Here is a 21,328-nt window from a genome sequence, read left to right on the forward strand (position 1 = left end):
ATTTTAAATTATTTTTCAGACAGTTACCTTTTTCCACAATGCAGCCACAAACATGCACGTGGCCAATTGTGAATAAAATTATCATTATTGTTGATTGTTTATTCAAGGGATAAGGCTGAATGTGGATAATTGCGTATTTGTATTTAATTGATTAAATGCAATTGGTCATTTCAGCCATTCTAGGGAGCGAAATAAGCCACTTTACACAGGGCTGAACAGTAATTGCTAGCATTATGTGAGGCAAACCTCTGATGGCAGATACAAATCTGTGACAAATTAAGACATTTATTTACAATGTCCACACCACATTAGGCCATACAAAAAAATAAAAAATCCTTTGTATGTGGGTCTGTAATGATTAGCTCCTTACCGTGTGGCAGGGAACAGTGAGTGGTTTGTGGCTGGGTCCTGTGGCTGAAGTGTGTTTGATCTGTCTGGTCAGGTGTTCCACCCAGTCCTTCAGGTCATGCTGGTTGGTGCAAACCACCTGGAGACGGTCAAACATTGTGCCTACAGAGATGGAGACAAGGAATTTAAGGGTCTCATGTGTAAATTAAAGACACTCTTATTTGTCTCATGTAGCCTTACCATTGAGCTCAAAGGCGTTTTTATGGGCTTCACAGTCTTCTAGTTTGGTCACTGTCATGCCGGCCAGGGGCAACTTTCCCTGTAGATGGAAATCATCACATCAAGATGCAACTGAGAAATGATCTTACAATCCCTATTTCAATTACAGAACTCTAAGGTTAAACACTAGAGTGGGAACTAAACTAAAGCCTGATCTGAGAAAATGTAAATTACTGACTTGAAATATGAAGCCACTCATCCTGGGGCTGGCAGACAACACAAGGAGGACATGAGGGAAGAGCATGAGGTAACGCTCACTCTTCTCCTGTCAAATAAGAATGAGAGAGAAAGCAAGAGGGAATGGAAGAAAATGATAAGGTGTAATCCAGTTTGTAAATCAATACTCCAGTATGTAAACATTTGACGAGATAAAACCATTTCAAACTATCTCAGAGAAAAGTCACATTAGTGTGAATTATCTGTCATTCATTATCTGAATTATCTTCCCCAAAGTGCACCTTTAATGTGTCAGTTTTCACATTACCACAACAAACCATAGGCTGTCAGTGCATTATGCATTTTACTACAAACACTAGGATATTATAACACTTTCCTTTTTCTCTTTGTTTTCTTTGCATCTTAGCTAGTTAGCTGCAACAGTAATAGGAACAGCACAGACAGACCACCGCAAGTTCAAGGTAATCTACAAAGTTATATAATTAATATTTAGCTTTTCAGACAAATCATGTGTCCCTGTAGCTAACTTTCAATGGCTGGGTATTAATCCACAGGCCAGAAGTGGGCTGCAGCTGATCAAAACAACTGCAATGCTTTAAGCTATAGATTATAAACAAAAAATCTAAAAGTCAGTAGCAGCAACGAAAAGAAGTTCACACCCTCTGTGGTTGATGTGAAACTGATAAGTTTTAGAATGTATTTTTGAAAGGTTGTCCTCAGTTTTAATCTCATTCTTATTGTGAATCTTTGACATGATCCAGCCCATTTTCAACAATGCAAGCAGTAACTGAAAATGCTCTCTTGTCAAGCAAATTACATTAGAGAATTTAATTTAATATAAAACTTTGTGTTTAGGTGAGATAATATTACATCATAATGGAGAAAAATGTCTAGAAAGATTTCACTTTTGGTCAACCTTTTAAAGAGAGGTTTCTCATTCATAATGAGAAATAATTTAAAATGTGTTCCTATCATCATTCATTAGGCAGAAGCTTTTGTCCAAAGCTACTTACAATTCTTGCATTCGAATTTGATAGTGTTTTTTTTTTAATCGCAATTAAGGTTTCTGTCCACTTAAGATGCCACAATTAAAAGATCCATGTTGGTCTTCTCAGCCACAGAGGACTGGGAGTTAACTTTTGACAAATCTGTATTGTCTTGTTTGATAAGACATCAATTTAATTCAACTTCAACAAAAATTAAATATTTATATTGTTACCCAAGTAGTAAATTACCCAAATGTGCTACAGCCTTAAAAAACTGTAATCTAACTAGAAATTAGGGACTGTGTGTGTGTGTGTGTGTGTCTTTCAAATGCTCCAAACTTTGTCAAATGGCAATAGAAAAATCCTGTAATTTATACATTTTGATATTACATTCACAGCTGAAGTCAGCAGTGAGGGTAATGGCTTGGGCAATGAGGTGCAGGCGGAGGAGGTCGATGGTGCTGGTACCTCTAAACCAGGACTCTGGACTAAGACCTGGCTCATGTAGAGCACCGAGCCCAGGGTCTTAATGTTATCCCCCTCCCATAGCCGGATGGACTCGGTGAGAATCTGCAGCTCCAGCTCCTTACGCTTCCGTACCTCCTGGCACTGAGCCTGACCCAATTGGAAAAAGAAAAATTGCTTATAAACTATTAATTAATGTATTTCATATTAAGTCTGGTTACATGCTACATTTGACAGGGTAGGAAGTGAGATCATCTTACAGAAAGATTTTTGAAACCAGCCATGCACTTCTGAATGTCTGGTCGATCAGGATGACTCTCCTGTGGGGAAAAAAGAAAAAGAAATGTGTGTTGTTAAACACACATCATAAAACAAGTGCTCTCAACAGATCATTAGATACACACCTCCATGTGTCTCTCCAGCTCTTTGAGTAAGTTAGGGTATTTGTCAAGTCTCATAAAAGGTTTGCTGAGGCCTGTGGTCAGGGTGAGAATCCCAGGACTGACTGCACCCCTCCCCTCCATAAACTCTCCCAACACTTCACTGCAAGAGGACAGAAAGAGAGAGAGAGAGAGACAGGGAGACAAAACAAATTATTCATTTAGCTTATCGTGTGACCTTGATGACCTACACCCACTTTTCAGTCAACATCACAAACAGGAACTTCCCAAGGTTTGCAACCAACCAGTCGTGGAGGTGGGATTGTTTGCAAGACTGTTTTTATTATTATTACTATTATTATTATTATTATTATTAGGTGCACTAGCTTCAACTAGGTGTACCAAATAATACAACCTAATACTGCACATGGCAACTAAGTTTCTTTGCCTAGTAAAAAAACAACTGCAGTTAAGTTGAAACAGCACTTCTCACCCAGCTTGGCAAAGCAGCATTTGTTGCAGTGTAAAGTGATTCACAATAGTTTAAACATTCCAAAATACAATCAGTATGATAGATGCAAAAAGAAAAAACATACATTGCCAAGGCTGACAGTTCAAATTATCAACAGTTTAACAACAAACTGAGAATTTTTTGACTTTCAAAATTATTTATTAAACTGATCAACATCATAGGTGTAATTTGCAAACAAGTCTTTCTTTCATTCTGTCTCCTTCAGCTGTATTCATTTGTGTTGATAATTTAATAAAAAACTGACTGCAGAGTTTGATAACTGCCACAACCATTGAACAGTAAATAGCTACAACTGTATAACACAGGAAAACTCCAAAAACTCCAGCAATACAACTTGCCCTTTTTCTAATACAAGCTGTCACAAACACATGTTTCCCTGTGTATGTAACATGAAAGACCTATTCTTCTTCTCGCTGCATAAACAACCTTAAAATAAAACTAAATGTAGTTGATGTATAAACATACCTGTGCTGGGTGAGTAAATTAACTGCAGAGGGGTGGTTGGAGCAGTAACCAACATAAAGAGCCTTCATCTGTGGCATGAGGTTGAGGAAGAAGCCTCCCACCCTTTGCTGGCTCTCCGGAAGCCTGAAGACAAAAAAAGATCACACACTGATAAGATGCTTCTATGCAACCTTTCACACACGGACAAGAAAATAGAGCAGAAGTATATGGAGTGTATATGTGTGCCAAAGTCCAAAAATAACACAATATATGACAAATTCCCTAGTCTACTGCTTAATTCAACATTCCTGTATTACAGTTGACCAGACACTAGATGTCCTTCTGCTTCTTATGAAAGAGTGAGGAGGAGGATGCTGCTGCAGCGGGGCAGTGTGTGCGGGGAGGGACTAACTTAGTGCACTCTTCGAGCGATTGGACGAGCATCTGCTGGAAGGTGCTGATCTCCTCAAGGTTTCCCAGAATCAGAGCCACGTCTGAGCTGCTCAGTCTGCAAGAAAAAGACAGGATGGGTAAAGCAAAATGGTTACAACATATTCAGCAAAGTGCAAAAGAAAGTCAAGTAACCCATATTTGTTACTAGGTTTGATCCAGTTTCCTCTTATACAAAAATTGTGCTCAAATAAGGTTCTAGTTTTATTGAGTTTTACATATAAATGAGTCCTACTTGTCAATGCTCTGAAGAGGTCGCAGGTAGTTTGTCAGGAGGCTCTGGAGGTCCTTAGAATATTCTGTCTCTGTTTCTAAAATGTTCTGCAACACCTACAATAGAAAGAGAAGAAACAGCTTTGTTTTTTGATACATTCATTTTATTACTGTTTCATTGTCTTTTAGTAGTGTAGTTAGTGCCACAAATTTATAAAAAAAACGTTATAACACGTAAATGTTATAACGTAAATGTTTATTTTATCCAGTTCAAACACCTGAAGAGTGTGCTTTATATGCACAAGATCTGCTTCAGAGTTATTAAATGTTGTGTATGTATTGTGTGTGTACTGAAAAATATGGAGGGATTCACAACACAGGTTCAGAAGGTGAGCCACATAACAGATCAGTGTTTTCACATTACATTCCTTTATTCAGTCATGCAAGCACACACTGTGTATCTGATAAGAATATAGTATAAAGTCATGGTTTCCCTTTGGATGAGCAGAGTGACATTTATCAACTACTGTCTATAATGAATTGTAACGAAGCATATTGCATCATCTCTTCCCTATCAGGAGGATGAGACTTGCCGACAATGTCAGTCCCACTTGAAGAGGTACCTACTGCCAGCTGAGAGAACCACATACCTCAGCTGCAATACAGACATTTAAAGGTGAAAAGTACGTCAATGGTTAAAGAGAGCTTTGGTTTAGGAGATCAGCTATATTTTATCCTGGTACTCCATGAAATTACTTTTAGGTAAGAGAATTTACAAATTCTTAATGGAAAAAGGATAGATACAGGGCACAGATGAAAACATTTCCACAGGAGAGAGAGACAGAGAAGGGGAAAGCAAGTCCTTACCAAGTTATAATACGTCTTGCTGATCGCGGAGGTGTCAAAGCCTTTAGGTGGGCTCTTAAGAGTGCCAGACTTGGGGGACACTTGTTTGTCTGAAGCCAGAGACAAAAGAAATTAATTAGGCCCCATTCAGACCAAAAAAAGTGTCACAGAAACCCATTTTGTGTGATGTCCTTTTCATTTCACAGGGAAAGAAAGGAGAAGGGCAAGTCAGATTGGTTGTGCTTTGCTGTTTGGCAAACATTCAGCCAACAAACTCCTGGGGCAGTTCAGTGCTTTTTTTTCTGGCAGCGATAGAGGCACTGATGTTTACTGTTAACCGTACGGGACTCTAACATCAACTCTAAACACACTAACAAGACTGATCGCCGGTTACATCATTGGCCATGACGATGGCAAAAGTTTTGTGTGTGAGGTGAAACAACTCTTTCGAAAACTACTCAATCTTTCAAGCTGCTCTGTGATTATTCACAGACACATGCAGTAGAGGAGGACCTATTTAAATGATGTTGGAACCAATGTAAAGATAATGCTGTAAAGTACTACACTGCTGTATTAATGGTGAAATGCCTTGCAGAGTTACCTACCAGAGCCTTTGATCTCGCGAACATAGTTGCTAGGAAACCACCCAGTTCTGCCATTAAGCATCCCCTCCCACCAGCCGCCATCCTCTTGACGAGTCACACCGATGATGTCGCCCTTATCAAAGGTGAGCTCATCCTCATTGTTCTGCTGGAAGTTGAAACGCGCCCTCACCAGCAGCTGCTGTCCGCTGTTTTCTGACATGTCCTGATGAACGACAGAAGGATGTCACCAAGGAAAGAGAGAGAGAGGCAAAACAAAAAGTTTCTATGGAAGAGATTGTAAAGTTAAGTGTGATTTATGGTTTTTGCGGAGGCTCCACGGGGGTGACTGTTGTCAACATTGAACTAATGGAGAACTAACTTTAGTGCAAAGGAATGTAATTGAATTGCCTTTTTGCTGACAGGTGCTGTAGAAATAAAGTTGTCTTCCCTAACATCCTCAGCCTGTCAGTCATTCATCAGGGCATAGAAACCACTGTTGTGCCTGCTGGTCTCAGAGGAAGTGTTAAGTCAACAGCACTGCAACCACTTTTGCCTCTGTGCGAAGTTCTGAACAACTGTAACCACACTTGAAACCACTTTCGACATTGCTGTGACTCACTGTGACTTCAACATAACTGCAGATCCGACGTAGTTTGCTCGTTTTTATTTTTATTTTCGGGGAACATGTAGGTTTAAGACAGCTCTTATTCTGTGAATTCTGTTGAATGGCATTGTCTCTTGACTCTTAGTTGATGTTCAATCTCATTTTCATTCATTATTAATCATTTGGCATAGTGCTAGAAACAGAAAACACCTATGTGGGTGTGCAAGACCTTTAACAATCTATGTATCATTATATAATTATGTCTCATAACCACCGACAACAAAATACAAACTGTGAACTCAAATATTTACTCAATTTCTCTCTGACACAGTGACACGGTACATTACACGCTTTACAAAGGTAGTATCTACTGCATATCTGTTGCTTTGTATTGCATTATATTTATACTTTTATACTTTGTTCTTAGTCTCACATTGCCAGACCTACCTCCACAGTGCTGCAGATGTGGGATAAAACATGTGTTTACCTATGTGAATAGACCTGAGTGTAGGCCTGCACGTTTCTGGGAAAAATATGAATCATGATTCTTTAACTTAGAATTCTAGATATCACAATTCTCTGCTCCAATTTCTTTCTTGAAGGCGTAATGTTTATTGCCCACATGAACCATGACAAAAACAAAATAAAGTGCCAGTGCCAAACATAGGTTTTTTGGACCCCTATAGCAAATTACGCATCACCACAAGCCTGTAAACATAGAGCCTTAGATGAATAAAGGAAATAAAGTACATACTGGCCATTTCTGTACAGTAGGCTACCAAGAATAGTAACATGTAACACATTGAACTAAATATGGCCCTGATACAGGCTCTGTCTGAACTCCTTGAACATGTCTTTACATAATTAAAACATCTAAATGTCAATGTCAAATGCTTTCAATAAATAAATTGGAGAGAAGATGGAAAAAGATTGCGATTTTATAACGATTTATCCTGCAGGGCTACCTGAGTGTACATAAACTGGCTCATGATCTAATAAAACATGTACACAACAAAGCATACAGTTCTTTTCCTGCATTGGGCACCCAGTCTTTATGTCACAAACCAGTGGATAAACGATGTTTTTTTAAATTCTAATTTCCAGTCAAACACTCAACATTATCTCTATTATAACCGTTCTCTTATCTTCAAACCCCAGTTTTCACGCTCAATTTGCCTCTTTTAACAAAAAACAACATCAGCCAATCCATAGTTTCACATTGCCAGACCTTCCTCCACAGCATCAAGGAGGAGGGTCGGGCTAGTCCACAAGCAATCCGGGATGGGAGAAAAACGTGCTCTTGTTTATTGGCATTTCTTTAAACCAATCCCAATTGACTTTGCCACAGTGCCGCTACAAATAGCCTGGTGGAACATGTGTATGTTCAAAGGTTGTTACAGTCGTGCAACATAAAACTCAGGTTCAACAGATAGTCTAGCTAGCTGCCTGGATTTACCCTGCAGAGATCTGAAGAGCAGTTAACCATAGTCTTCAATAATAACCCAGAGTTTAAAATTGCAACACAAACAAAGAGGAAGGTAACGGTAGAATTTGAAGCAGAACGAGTTCAATCCCAGAAGTGGAAAGTTGTGTACAGTGTTCATAAACCGTGCTGGCAATGAGTGTTGACCTTACCAAACTGCGAAACTGGTTGTGCAGCAGCTTGGATGAGCGGCCCAGTGAAGCCTGAGAGGATAGCGACTCAAACGACTTTATGCGATGGGCAGAAGAGTGTCGGGCGCACACTGAGTCACTGCCCACGCCGATATCTGGACAAAAAGGGCAAAATATAAATACACCAGACCTGTTATCTGCAGTCAGTGCCCACACACTCATGACTACTTGCCTGTCTTTTATAAAACACCCACACACATCATATTACTACCCTCACACACTTTGCACATATTTTGACTCACCTGCAGTCACTTTATTGAGAGAGACCAGACTGCTAAGCACCTTTGAGAAGTTCAGTCCTAGCAGCAGGTCACTGGCCTCAAACGGCTGTGGGTAAGAGAGGACAGAGAGAGAGAGAGAGAGAGAGAGAGAGAGAGAGAGAGAGAGAGAGAGAGAGAGAGAGGACATAGAGGACATGAAGAATATGAGCGTGAGAGCCATCAGCTAGCGTATTCCTCTTTTAAAGTCAAACTCTAATTTCAGCACAGTACAACTGTGCCATCACGTGGCCACAGTGCCAGCACCAAGCAGTCAATCGACAGCTTGTTATCTTTGACAGATGTTGAGGGAAAAACACACAAGCTCAGCAGGCACAGATATATCTGCAGCAATTAAACACAGCTTACAGCGTTCTACCCTACTGCATTATGAGCATTACACAAAACACTGACAGAAGCCGAGTTCCCTTCATACAAGAGCATCAAAGGATAAGGGTTGCTGTATTCTATATATTTCTCAGTGCCAACAAATCCCTTGAAAACACCAAAGTCAACAATGAATTTATGCTACTGGAGTTTAGCTATATATAGAGCTAATTTGCATATTGCAATTCCAAAACAATGTGGCCAGACTCAAGATAATGAGAATTCTTATTAATACCAAGTTTAAATGCAAAGAACAGTGATCAGATATCAGAGTCCAAACATTGAACATTGAAACTGCATTTTAACATCAAGTGTAGTCGGACGTTTCAGCAAACGTTGAATTGAACGCTATTTACAAGCCAGAAACTCGTTGAGTGTCATGGATAGGGCAGGAAAGTCAGAAAGTATTGAGAAACAGACTAATGCATTGATGGCTTTGTTTTTTTCCAAGGGAATTGTTATTAACAACAATAATGATAAAAATTAATAACAATAATGTTAAATAATGTTAGCCTTCTACTTTAGCTTTAGTGAACGTGTACACTTACAGCATGATCTGTATCGCTCTCAGTGTGACGCTTACTAGCCTCTTGGTTACTATGAATGGCAGCGATTGCATCTCCGTTGATGACTGTAGCTGTTGTCGTTCTTCCTGTGCAACGGCTTTATTTGATTGGTTACTCTCGCTTCGCTTATACTGAGGGCGAGGTACTGTGAGATATGAGTCTCATATCTTCCGCTCTGATTGCAGATATGTCCTCAAGGAATATGTGAATGATGCTTTGCGAGAGTGTATTTATTTAAAAGAGGGTATGTGTGTGTGTAATTGTTACAAGCTAGTGGAAGACTTGCTCTCCTTAAGGAACATTCATGTGGAAGGACCCTCTTCCTCACCCGTTAATAATTCCACTGGGACTGGAATTAAACTAACCTTCAGTATTTGTAGCTGACTTTTCTTTCATACAATAACTGCAAAAGTTTGGTTCTTCCTCCATCTTAAATGTCATTTGAAAAGATTCTCCATTAGAAAGAAAAAAAGTTACCAGTCGTCACAGTGAAACATGACGTAGGATCGAAATGAAACATTCATGCTTGGAAATTACAATTACAAAAACAATTATTTTCTGAATAACATAGTATTCTATTCACTAAAAAGGTATCTATAAAAGCTTTAGGCCGCCCTACACTTCATTGTAGGCCCAGTTTAATATGGAACTTTGGAACAATGTAGTAGGGGTCCCTGCTGCGTCAATTTTTCAGTTAAGGGGTCCTTGGCTTAAAAAAGTTGAAGACCCCTGGTCTAAAATTATGACTATTAAGGGTGTTTACATCCATGTAGGGTTGACAGCATTGGACTGACTGTCCCACTTTTAGGACAATTTAACAGGACAATGATGATCCTTAATATCCAGACAAGGCAACCAAGCAGCTTTCTTTAAGGCCAAATACAGCGGGATATTCTTTACCGGCCAAATTAGTCAGCCGACCACAATCCAACGGATCATGTGTTTTAGTTACTGAAGACAAACCCCCCACTGACAAGCAAGAAGTGAAGATTATAGCCCCACCGATACTGGACTATTGAGGCCGATATCAATATTTGATAACCCAGCAAATGTATCATTGGTGAAGATGATGTCCGTGGGTCACAGACCTTATTAGGTCTTTGACTGCAAACGATGTGCATCTAAATATAAATATGCCTTTAATTAAGTTTAAATTTAAAATTAGGTAATAATTAATACAGATGGCGGTTTGATAGCGGTTTGACTGATGTGGATGTAAACACTATCAAATTAAAGAACTTTGACCTTGTTGTCATGGCTTAAGTCCAAATTCAAACTGCTTGAGTAAAGAGCCAACTGGAGCTCAGTCAATTGATCAGTGGCAATTTTGATGATTGTCGAATTGTCGTACAGCCATTTAATCAAGCAAAAGTGGCAAATATACTCTGGTTCCAGCCCCCAAGATGTTAAGAGTTGCTGTTTTGCTGTGTGAAATATTCTTTCAAAATGAAAAAAATCTGTGGGTTGTGTTGCTACTTTTGGTCGGACTGACTGAACAACACATTTAAAGATTTCATATCGGCTCTGATATTTTTGATGGGTGTTTTTCTCTTTTTTCCTCAATAAAAAATATGACAGTGGCCAAATACCACAAACAGCATTATAACGCGATAGCTATAGAACAGCCTTTTCCTGTTTTTATTTTTTTAATGCAATTGATTCAAAGTCTCCCATTAGTCGAGACAGATGGATCTTTGATTATTCTCAGGTTAGACATGGGGTAAGGTTACTATTCCAGAGGGACCAGTGGGGTCATGGGAACTCTAATGATCACTTCCTGTGGTCAAATAGATTTGGGGTTACGGGTCAGTAATAGCAGCTAAATGTGAGACATGGGCTTGAGTGGCTAGTCTGCATTGGGAATCCAAACTATATCTAAAAGAGAACAATCCTCTTGAAACATAACCACTAGACGTGCAAATACAGCAAGGTAAGCATTGTTAATGTTCAAGCCTAACACCCAACATAACTGCATTTAAAAGCGGTAGGTCAAGTCTGCAAAAGCACAGCGTCTTCTCGTGCAAACAATTCCTGCACTAATCTGCATCTGCAGCTATCTGGGGTCAGAGCCAGCAGTGTTCTGGAGAAGATCCATCTTTGCTCCACAAATGAAGAGCGGGAGGACTGCCATGTCCCAAACTACTGTAATCCTGCTCTGTCTGCTTCATTCAAAAAAAGTCACATATATTTGAACACACTCTTGCACGCAAGCAAGGACCAAAGATGGTTGGCATAAAAGACAGGAAAATGGTGATGGTGTTGAGCACAGCATCTCCCCCCAGAGATGGCACAAATCAGAATGACATAAGGGTATTTATGATGGGAATTTGACTATTTGTTACCAAAACTCAAGATTATTGCTCAACACTGCCAGAGCCTGTCTCCGTTGTGAGCCAAAACAAACAGAGACCTTTTCCAATACAATCCTGACAGATGTATTTTGCTTCCCTGACAATTCAGCTGTCTGTAAATACTAAAAGACATGTTTTATACACTTAATATGACAGTGCCCTGTCTCAACCCATCTCCACCTCTTGTCCAGTGGCTACAGACTCATTAGGCGGAGGCAATCCAGAGGAACACTGAGTTGTATTGTCAAACTAGGGTGGTTCAATGACCCTTCTATGCAGCCTTAAACAACACGCTGTCCTCCATTCGCTTAAGATTATGGAGGTATTCTCACTAACCATAACTAGAACCAACCCAAATATTTCTATATATCCCTAAAAGGGTGAGGCACTTGATCTGAGGACATGTTTAGACTTTACACCTTATAATTTGAAGACAATAATAAGACTGTAATTACCAAGTTACAGCATGATAAACTTACATAACCATGCCCTATGTTGTTCATGGCCACAAAAAGATTTTTTAATTGAATTTTTTTTAAAGGGAGACTTTAAATCGGTGGTGGTGACAATAAAGCCACGCATGAGCCCGAGGACAAAGCTCTGCATTAATTAGAAAGCGTAAACATCAGGCGCTTCAAAACCTAACCAGGAATTGTGGGCACGCAACAATGCAATAGTTTTATCAATTTGAGTTACTTTAGGTTGCCAAAAAGTTGCAAATGTATCGCCACTGAACGCACAAGCAAATCTCACTCAGCCGGGCGATGGGCGATTGTTCTCGGCTTGTAGTTCAGTCCTCCTCCCTCTGTCCGCGTCCCATCCATGAAGCCATTGTTTATTGTATCAGTGTCTCCTCATTAACGTGTAATTTCAAACAACAACTCTCGGTGTTATACCGTGCGGACGGGTGTGGTAAAAACACAAGATAAGCAAAGATCTGAGAAGGTAACTTACCTCGACGCGAAACGATGTGCAGCCCTTGAGAAACTCCTTTATGTTGCACAGGCACTCGCCGTCGTTCTTGGGTTCTTGGTAAATCTGGAAAGACGGAAACGCTGGTTAGAGATACACTTCCAGTTCACGCAGCGGCTTTCTTGGTTTTCACACTGCGGTTTTCTGTGACTTCATGAGCCCTTCAAATCTAGTTTCTCTCGAAACGCATTGTACAGTACAGAGTGTTAGCAGTGGGCCTATCACTCCGGGGAGGCTGGACGCTGATGCCGCAGCAGGGAAGTGGAGGAGGCTGTGGCATTGGGTCGAGGGAAATGACGTTGACAAATAGGGATCCCTACTGAGGTTGGTGTAGCCTATGTGCAATGTTTATATTTATTTTTTTATATCACAACCTACTTCAACAAGAACAAAAGTGTTGAGACCAATATTAAGCCTTGTTAATAAACGGGTCGGACAAAATATTAAAAAACACCTCTCATTGTAAGGTAATACAATAGCAACAAAATTACCAAAAATTATAATTTACACCTCTCTAAAACATTTGAACCTTTATGAAAGTGGGTTTTATAGCAGATTAGTTTTAGCTAGGTGTACCTAATATTAAGTATCACTGAGTATACTGTATGTATATAGCCTATATATATTGTAATTTTAATCCACTAAATGTATCTAATAACTTTAGTTACTTTACGGATCCAGATAAATAATGCAATACTGGGATACTCTGCATACTCTTGGGAAATTCAGAAGCTACCCAGCAGAGAAAGTATACAGGGAGAATTGAGGTAATACATGCTGCCACTCAAGTCCACCAGCCTCACGTCATGCCTCATCTACATATCAAAATGTAACTGGGAGAAATTTAAAAGTTGAAGAAGAAAGTTGAAGTGAGGAAGGCAAAGCGGCCCGATTTCTATCACCATGATACGATACCATGACAGTATACATCATCTCAGTATATATCATCTTGTCTATGTGCACTGGTATCTACGCTGATACCAACTGACATCTGAAACTGCTGTGGCCCGCAACTCCCACTTTCTTCTGGTCCGCATATAATGCTGCTCAGCTAAAACAGAACCAGATAAGGGCCCACATCTGGGCCAAAGTGGCACAGCAGGACAAGCCAATTAACAACCAGCCCAGGGATTGTAGAGCATTATTATAGAAGCTCAACTTAAGAGGAAAAGTGGGAGGCAAGGTATGGGAAAAATTCAAAATAAATATTAGTAGTGGTAATAGTAGAAGTTGTGGTTTGGAGCGCAAATCAGCCAATTATAGCTTATCTCAGATATATCGTATCAGTGTATATGTTGACTGATACAAGTACAAGAAATGTCAGTTCAGATATGCCAAAACTATAATTTAAGGTGTCACCTTTACATAGTTTCTCCACCAGAGGACACTGATACGTTTATTTTTCAACTATATATGTCCCTCTCACACATATTAGTCACAATTGTTTTATAAGCAAGTAATTGGGATCCTTGCAAAAATGTGATTATATTATACATGTTTAGGTAGAATATTGGCAAAAATATCTCTTTGGGATTTCTCAAATATCAATAACTGCATCAACCTCAAAAGGCCAGCCTTTCTGGCTATAGTATTATTGCTAGAATCAGCTCACTTTGTTTATATGCATTTATAGTTATATATATTTTATATTTTAGTTTGTATCTTCAGACCTATTAGAGACATTTGTTGCCTCTGTTGTTCCTTTGAAGTGACCACTAGTCAGAGTTCATTTAAGATTTAAACAAACCTGTCTTTTCTGTCCAGAAATTTAGATTTGGCTACTACTGTAACTCCATTTTTTATTTTCTTTAGGCTACCATTTGGATAAGGTTATCACCTCAAATTAATTAGATGATATATACATATTGTGGGGCAGGACAGAGGCTTTTTATCCATGACAGTTTTTGTCATGTCACGTATTGGAAGTTATTTGCAGTGATGTGTCAAGAAAACATGTTAAATCTTCCCCAAATGAGAAGGCAGCATATTTATACAATTTAGATAGTCCCACACTGATTTGGCTTTCACCCATCAGAACAAGGCACCTAGTTCCCTAGTTGTTTTCCCCTTTCTCAAGTAGCTACATGTTCTTTCAAACACAGTGTTTTAAAGAGATTGTCTGCTATCAAATCCTCCTGGGAGGGCAAAATAGTAACACATAATTTGGTAATTTGGTTAACACCCCATCTTCACTGCGAGAAGGTGAAAAATGGAGATCATTTAACAGGCACTTTTGAAGGTGCAGGCATATTGAGTCTCTTATGAGAAAAAACATTGCCTCCTTTCTGAACTGGCTGACGCTATACATTGACAGACACAAACACTGCGCTGTTTCTTTAAATGGAGAGGGTCCATCTCTGTCTGTGTGCCTTTGCAGTCAATGGCGGCCCACTCTTATTGCTGTGGTCTGTGTACATATAGCTAGTCACCCCTGACTGATCATACGGTGTGTATCAAAGTGCACACTGACATACATGCAACCGGCGCCGTGGATTACAGAGACATTTAAAACAGGGGCTTCACACGATAACGTTGTTGAGTGCATAAACCTGCATTAAAAGCATATTCTAGGCCTTCATTATTAAAACCATATAGTGGATCTAATAGCTCCTGATATATTTGATCAATCAATTTTGGGTTTGCTGTGATGTTAGAGCAGATCAATAGGCCTATGCGCGGTAGAAACAGCGGCCTTTTCTTCTTCTATGTAGCCTACACACACACATGCTGACATGTATGCAGTCATATAACATAGCATAGTGCTGTCTCCGCAGACAATAACCCGGGCTGCCGTGACCTACAAAAGAAATCGCCTCATGGACCACTGGGCAGAAAGAGAAGCCAGACAACAAACCGCGTCGGTTACACGAATCTGGCCAGCACACATATGCCGACGGGGCGGGCGGTTGGTTACGCAGAGAAGGGGGAGTAGGGTATATGTTGCCCTTACTTTCTCCGTGGACCCCGGGCTAAGCCGCTCCAGCAGCCGACACAACACCACCCCATCTTTCAGGGAGGTCTGCAGAAATGCTTCAGGATCCGAGATGGTCTTCTTTGGCGACTCCAGCACCCCGAGCGTAATCAGCCATGTAACCGTCTGTTCCGCGGAATTCATGTCCAGTCACAACAGATCCTATTCAACAAAGCGGCTGTATTTGGGTATCTGAACAGCTTACCGCCCCGGTTACGCTGTCATCTGTGCGTTAGAACAGAAACATGATTAATCCACAAAAATGATGCATGAGGTGTCGATGAGAGAGAGACAGAGAGGGGCTGCGGGAAACCCTGCTCTACCTCGGGTAGATGCGGTTGACGGCTGGCTTGTGGAAATTCAGCAGGTCTGGTTTCCTCCCTTGGATGGTGTGTTTCCCCCCCCTCTAACCTGGCAAGCTGTCAAGTGCGGTTCGCTGTGATGCGTTGAGGCAATGGACTGCATACATGCGCATCGAAGCCGCCAGCCACTCATCCATTGGATGACATCACAAGAGGGACAAGCCAGTCCAAGCTGTTGTTAGTGCACTTCAGCATGACATGAATAGGCTTCTCTCTGCGCGGCTTTGCATATCCTGCTCTTTTTGCTCTTTTTTATATGACCATGCCGCAGGCTATCTGCTGTTATCTGCTGTGTTTTGGAAAGGCATCAATTCAAATGGGGAAGCAATGAGCAAACACGTTAGATATAGAGCACGTCTGCAGTGACACACTGCATTAACATTTGGCTACATTTTAAAGACATGTTTAACAAATGGAAACACAGAACAGGCAGGGAATGTAGTCAAGCCAGCTGTTTTGAGTAATTCTTTGTTATAACTTTCAGTCTACCCTAAGCGAATACCACAACTAATATATCAAACTAATAATTTTATATTAAAAAAGGGAAAATCAGAACAAAAAATGTTGTAATACAAAATTAGGCTCATGTTTGACTTTTATCTTTTCTGAGTTTCTTTCTTCTTGTTATACTTTCACATGTCCAGACCTCTAAATCCTTCAACTGGAAAATGTGAGAAGGAAAAATGTGTTGGCACTGAGGATCACCTTTGTTATGGGGGAACAATACACCACTTTTTTTTATAAGGAAAACACGGTTACCACTGCTAAAGAGTGCTGTCCCTTAAATCAGAACATGCATTCTTATATCTTCTATCTCAGCCTGTACATGCTTTGAGCCTGCATAAAGGGTGAAAAGCACAAACACATTCTCACCTATGCAGTTTGGAGTTTCTACCCAGCCTGAGCTGTATGTTTGTAGACTGTGGGAGGAAACTGGAACACCTGGAGGGAACCAACATTAAACAAAATGTACATTTTTGATAATCAATTCAAAATTGTTTGAGTGACTTTTTAAGCATTAATACTAAACAGTTTCTGCTTCCAGCTACTCAATGTGATGATATGCTGCATTTCTTTGTCATACAATAGTAAACAGAATATACTCGGGATTTGGACATATGGCTGGACAAAACAAGCAATATGACTATGTCATCTTTTGTCTAAAAGTAATTGCAATCAATATTCTATTACTATTTTCTGTTTTTTATTGGACATAATGAATCGAGAAAATAATCAACAGATTGATCAGACAATAAAAATAATCATTTGTTGGAGCTCTAAGACGTATCCTATCAAATCATCATATTCACTAGCCTGTATGCGTCTGAGTGCATGTTGCCGAGGTGTTATTAAACAAGAATACATAATCCAGCCCTCTCACTGTGTTTGTCCTGGGGCAAGGGGGAACATAAAACATTTATGATACATAAGAGTTATGCAGGGAATTGGCAGTGTAGTCGAATAAAACGTCACTTCTCACTTTGGCCACAGGGTGGGGATCACTGCTCACTGTATACCACCTGATTGTACTCATCCAGTGTTGCATCCATACTGCTTTTTAAATTCATTAAAAAGACCCCTTCAATAGATAATCACTTATATTCAAGGCTGCAGAACATCTGGACCAAAATCCATTTATGACAGCTTATTGATAACTATTCTTCAGAAATGACTTGTTGGCTTATTAGATCATGAGAAACTGAATATTTTGTAATTGCTTACCAACATCTTTTTAGCACCAGTCTGGGGATGTTTCACAACTTGGCAACCCCAAAAGGTATGCGTATAGATATATCTATAAAGCATTAGTAAAGGATTTGTTAACCCAAAAAAACATAAATTAGGGCTTATATAAGCCTACATAAAGGGTGTCTTATTAGAAAGTGGTACCCAATAGTCTACCTTTACCTCTTTACCTGCAGGAATCTAGAATATCCATGGTAACCAAAGCAAGCTGCAGGGACAGACAACGTAGCTCGGGCCCACTCATTCTCTCCCAACACCTCTCAATCTCCATCTTCCTCGTTTAGGCCATGAGAAAAAGAAAGACAGAAAGAAAGAGGGAAAGTGTGTTGTGAGGAAGGCTGACTCTTGAGGCCAGCCGTGTTCTAAACAGGCAGCGTCAAGGGATGTCGTTGTGCCTTTGAGGTCCTGTCGCCATGGGTCTGTAACCAAGGATTCTACTAAGTGGCTGTGGAGACTGGCCCCAGGCATTTCTTATCCCTCCATTCCCAGGTTCATCCCTACATTTCCATTCGGTTCCGTAGGAAAACCTGATTGCTTCTCTCTTCACTTTGCTTCCTGGTTTTGTGAGCATGCAGAAAGAGAGCAGAAACATTCAGAGACAGAGAGTTGCTGTAATATCGGGACCACTTGCTGTAACTTAATCCAGTCCAAAGAAAAGAGCAGGCAGACAGCCACATACACTTTCTTAGTGTATAATCTAATGCTATCTAATAAGACTGTTCAGTCCTAAAGATCTACGTTTATTATAATGTTCAGTTTTTAACACTGCCAAGAACACTGCTAGAACTAATAATATGTTCTAGCATCAAAGTCATAGTTAGTGCTGGTGTTGTATTGGACTGCATTATATCATTATTTCCAGAGGTGTTTCTAATTACCTGTACCCCTCATGTATGTAAACAAAGGGAACAATAAAATTAGAAACATCTCTCTTACTATAATGAATGGCAAAGAAAAGCTTAAAGTCTTCACATATAAGAACCTGTAACAAGTTAATATTTGGAGAATTTACGCTCAGCTACATTTGTCTTTTTCGATTGTTAAAAGCTGTGTGGTGAGAATAACGAATTAACTAACTAACTAAAATGTGAGAATTGTCACTAAGAACTGAAATAAGCAAGTGTCTCTTTTGTACCGAGACATGCAAATTTCCTCTTGGGGAGTTTAGTAGCCTATTTATTTATCTCACCTAAATACTTTCTTGAGTTAAAACACAGAAACAAAAAGGCCAAAGACAAAAAGGTGTGCACCCACAAAAACACACATAGATAGACTGAACTAAGAAGAATGAAGTTATGCAATGATGTTAGGCTGAATTAACCAGAACCAAATATATGGAGGTCACAAAATTGCTCATTTATTAGGCACAGTACACAGTAAGTATCCTTTTCGTCTTCTTAACTAGTGATTTTGTCTCTTCAACACTCTGCAGTTTAAATGAGTTTCTACATCTGGACTACCAGCTACATACACAGTGACTGAGGTCAGTCTTTGACAGGTACCTCAAACAAATAAGGGACACTGTGGTTCCAGTGGTGTGCAGCTCAAACCAAATTCTAGATATAATCAATTGAAAATCCTGGTTCTGTTTCAGAGCAGGATTTATGGTTATATGGAACAAGGTGTCAATATAATCCCTTAAATCAATGCAGTCAATGCTAATACGTTAAACTCTCTGTGTCTGTCTTTTCCTCTTTTCCCAGCCTACCCCCAACCATCTGAGTCGGGGAGACAGCTCATATTTTATCATGACAAGGCAAAATTCATGCAATCCAGAGCCACTTCACAGGCCAGAATGCATTAAGCAGAATAATAGATGGACTAGACAAGCACACAAGGCCAAGATGCAGGAAGGAAAGACAAGTTGTCCTTGGCCAACAATATGCTCTCAGTCACAGAACTGTTTCTTATACAGTTTACAGTTAAAGTATTTATGTATATGGCTTAACATAAAGAATAACACATTATATACTCTTCAATCTTAATAAGTCAATAAAGAACATCCTTCAAGCAGAGGGTGGAAAGTAAGTAATGTACTTTTTTTGTAAAAAACTAACTCAACTCAAGGTCCACTAACCTGCTTGTTCTAGAGCTTTCGGCCATATCATGCAGACCTCATAAGCAGATTGAATTTGCTCAGCTGCTTTAGACATTACATAGATCTCTAGGACTTCTCATCCATGTTGACTTAAAATGTCATTACTGACCTGAAAAAAAAACAACTTTTACAAAACAAAATCAACCAAGGTCCACTTACATGCTTGTTATGTAAAGTAAATCTCAATGGGAGTTTTGCAAAACTGTTCCTGGACTTTATTAGTAACCACTGACACAAATGAATAATAAATATCAGGTTGGGTTACTGTGACATAACATCTAGCTATAATATATATATATATACACACACACACACACACACACACACACACACACACACACACACACACACACACACACACACACACACACACACACACACACAGGCCAAAAGTTTGGTTACACCTTCTCATTCAATGAGTTTTATTTTATTTTATTTTATTTTCATGACTATTTACATTGTAAATTCTCACTGTAGACATTGGAACAATGAATGAACACATATAGAATCATGTACTTGACAAAAAAATGTAAAATAACTGAAAACATGTCTTATATTCTATTTTCTTCAAAGTAGCCACCCTTTGCTCTGATCATTGCTTTGCACACTCTTGCCATTCTCTTGATGAGCTTCAAGAGGTAGTCACCTGAAATGGTTTCGCAGCAGTCATGAAGGAGTTCCCAGAGATGCTCAGCACTTGTTGGGCCTTTCTTCTTCATGCTGCGGTCCAACTCTTCCCAAACCAACTTGATTGGGTTCAGGTCAGGTGACTGAGGAGGAGCAGCACTCCATCAATCTCCTTCTTGGTCAAATAGCCCTCATAAAGCCTGGACGTGTGTTTGGCGTCATTGTCCTGTTGAAAAATAAATGATGGTACACCATCACACCTCCTCCTCCATAATTCACGGTGGGAACCAGCTCATTGAGGGAACACCAAGAGTTTACAGCGCTATCAAAAAAGCAAACGGTGGCTACTTTGAGGAATCTAAACTATAAGACATATTTAAAAGTTATTTCACACTTTTTACACATGATTACATATGTGTGCAATTGTGCATTCATAGTTTTGATGCCTTCAGTGAGAATCTACGCATATATATATAAATACAGATACAGATGAAAGTCATTGCTCCTTTCCAAATCATTTCAGCAAAAAGATGAAGAGCAAAACAAACATGGGAAGAAAGTGAATTTTAAACAAACGTGACTCTTCATGTAAGCCTATGGAAATGTGTCTTATAGATGTGTCATGCAACTGTTTGCTAACACGTTAATATCATCTCGTGAAATGTCTTGTTTACACCACACTATCATGTATGATATTGGCACACTTATTGCGATGCCCTCATGTGGCCAAAACATCAATTAGGTTCATGTTGGTTTAATTCTTAACGCAGCCCCTGTAAATTAGACATTTATGTCATCAATCTTACTACATTACAGAGTGTCCCGTCGCTGGTGTATTTAGCAGCTCTGACATCTTAACAGGCTATGCCTTTGAAAAGCACCGGTGATGAACAGCCACGGGGCTGCTTTGAGTCGTGATGTTCCTGCGTGAGCTGCGTGTGTGTCATCTCTGACGTTACCCGGCCCGCCTACATCACCCTCTGTCTCCCCCATTGACACAGACACTTTC

The 21,328-nt window shown here is 39.8% G+C and overlaps 1 protein-coding gene across 3 annotated transcripts in view; it reads right to left on the bottom strand.

Annotated features, from left to right (window-relative positions):
• The window catches only part of arhgef7a (Rho guanine nucleotide exchange factor (GEF) 7a), a 28,231-nt gene extending 12,213 nt beyond the window's left edge, over positions 1-16,018 (bottom strand). The window contains exons 1-16 of one of the 3 annotated variants that reach the window (XM_034884777.1): positions 15,810-16,013; positions 15,466-15,711; positions 12,498-12,581; positions 8,225-8,309; positions 7,944-8,077; positions 5,726-5,927; positions 5,142-5,230; positions 4,297-4,391; positions 4,024-4,119; positions 3,633-3,755; positions 2,660-2,798; positions 2,516-2,575; positions 2,259-2,405; positions 806-892; positions 589-667; positions 371-510 (exon numbers count right to left, since the gene is read on the bottom strand). In XM_034884777.1, coding sequence (XP_034740668.1) covers positions 371-510; positions 589-667; positions 806-892; positions 2,259-2,405; positions 2,516-2,575; positions 2,660-2,798; positions 3,633-3,755; positions 4,024-4,119; positions 4,297-4,391; positions 5,142-5,230; positions 5,726-5,927; positions 7,944-8,077; positions 8,225-8,309; positions 12,498-12,581; positions 15,466-15,630 — 1,725 coding nt within the window. In that variant the 5' untranslated portion in view covers positions 15,631-15,711; positions 15,810-16,013. Of the gene's footprint in view, positions 1-370; positions 511-588; positions 668-805; positions 893-2,258; positions 2,406-2,515; positions 2,576-2,659; positions 2,799-3,632; positions 3,756-4,023; positions 4,120-4,296; positions 4,392-5,141; positions 5,231-5,725; positions 5,928-7,943; positions 8,078-8,224; positions 8,310-12,497; positions 12,582-15,465 lie in introns of all 3 variants that reach the window. The other 2 variants (XM_034884778.1, XM_034884776.1) reach the window with 2 other exon arrangements.
• Between the last annotated feature and the right edge of the window lie 5,310 nt (positions 16,019-21,328).

The sequence above is a fragment of the Etheostoma cragini genome, chromosome 11 (genome assembly GCF_013103735.1).
Source record: "Etheostoma cragini isolate CJK2018 chromosome 11, CSU_Ecrag_1.0, whole genome shotgun sequence".
Lineage (NCBI taxonomy): Eukaryota > Metazoa > Chordata > Actinopteri > Perciformes > Percidae > Etheostoma > Etheostoma cragini.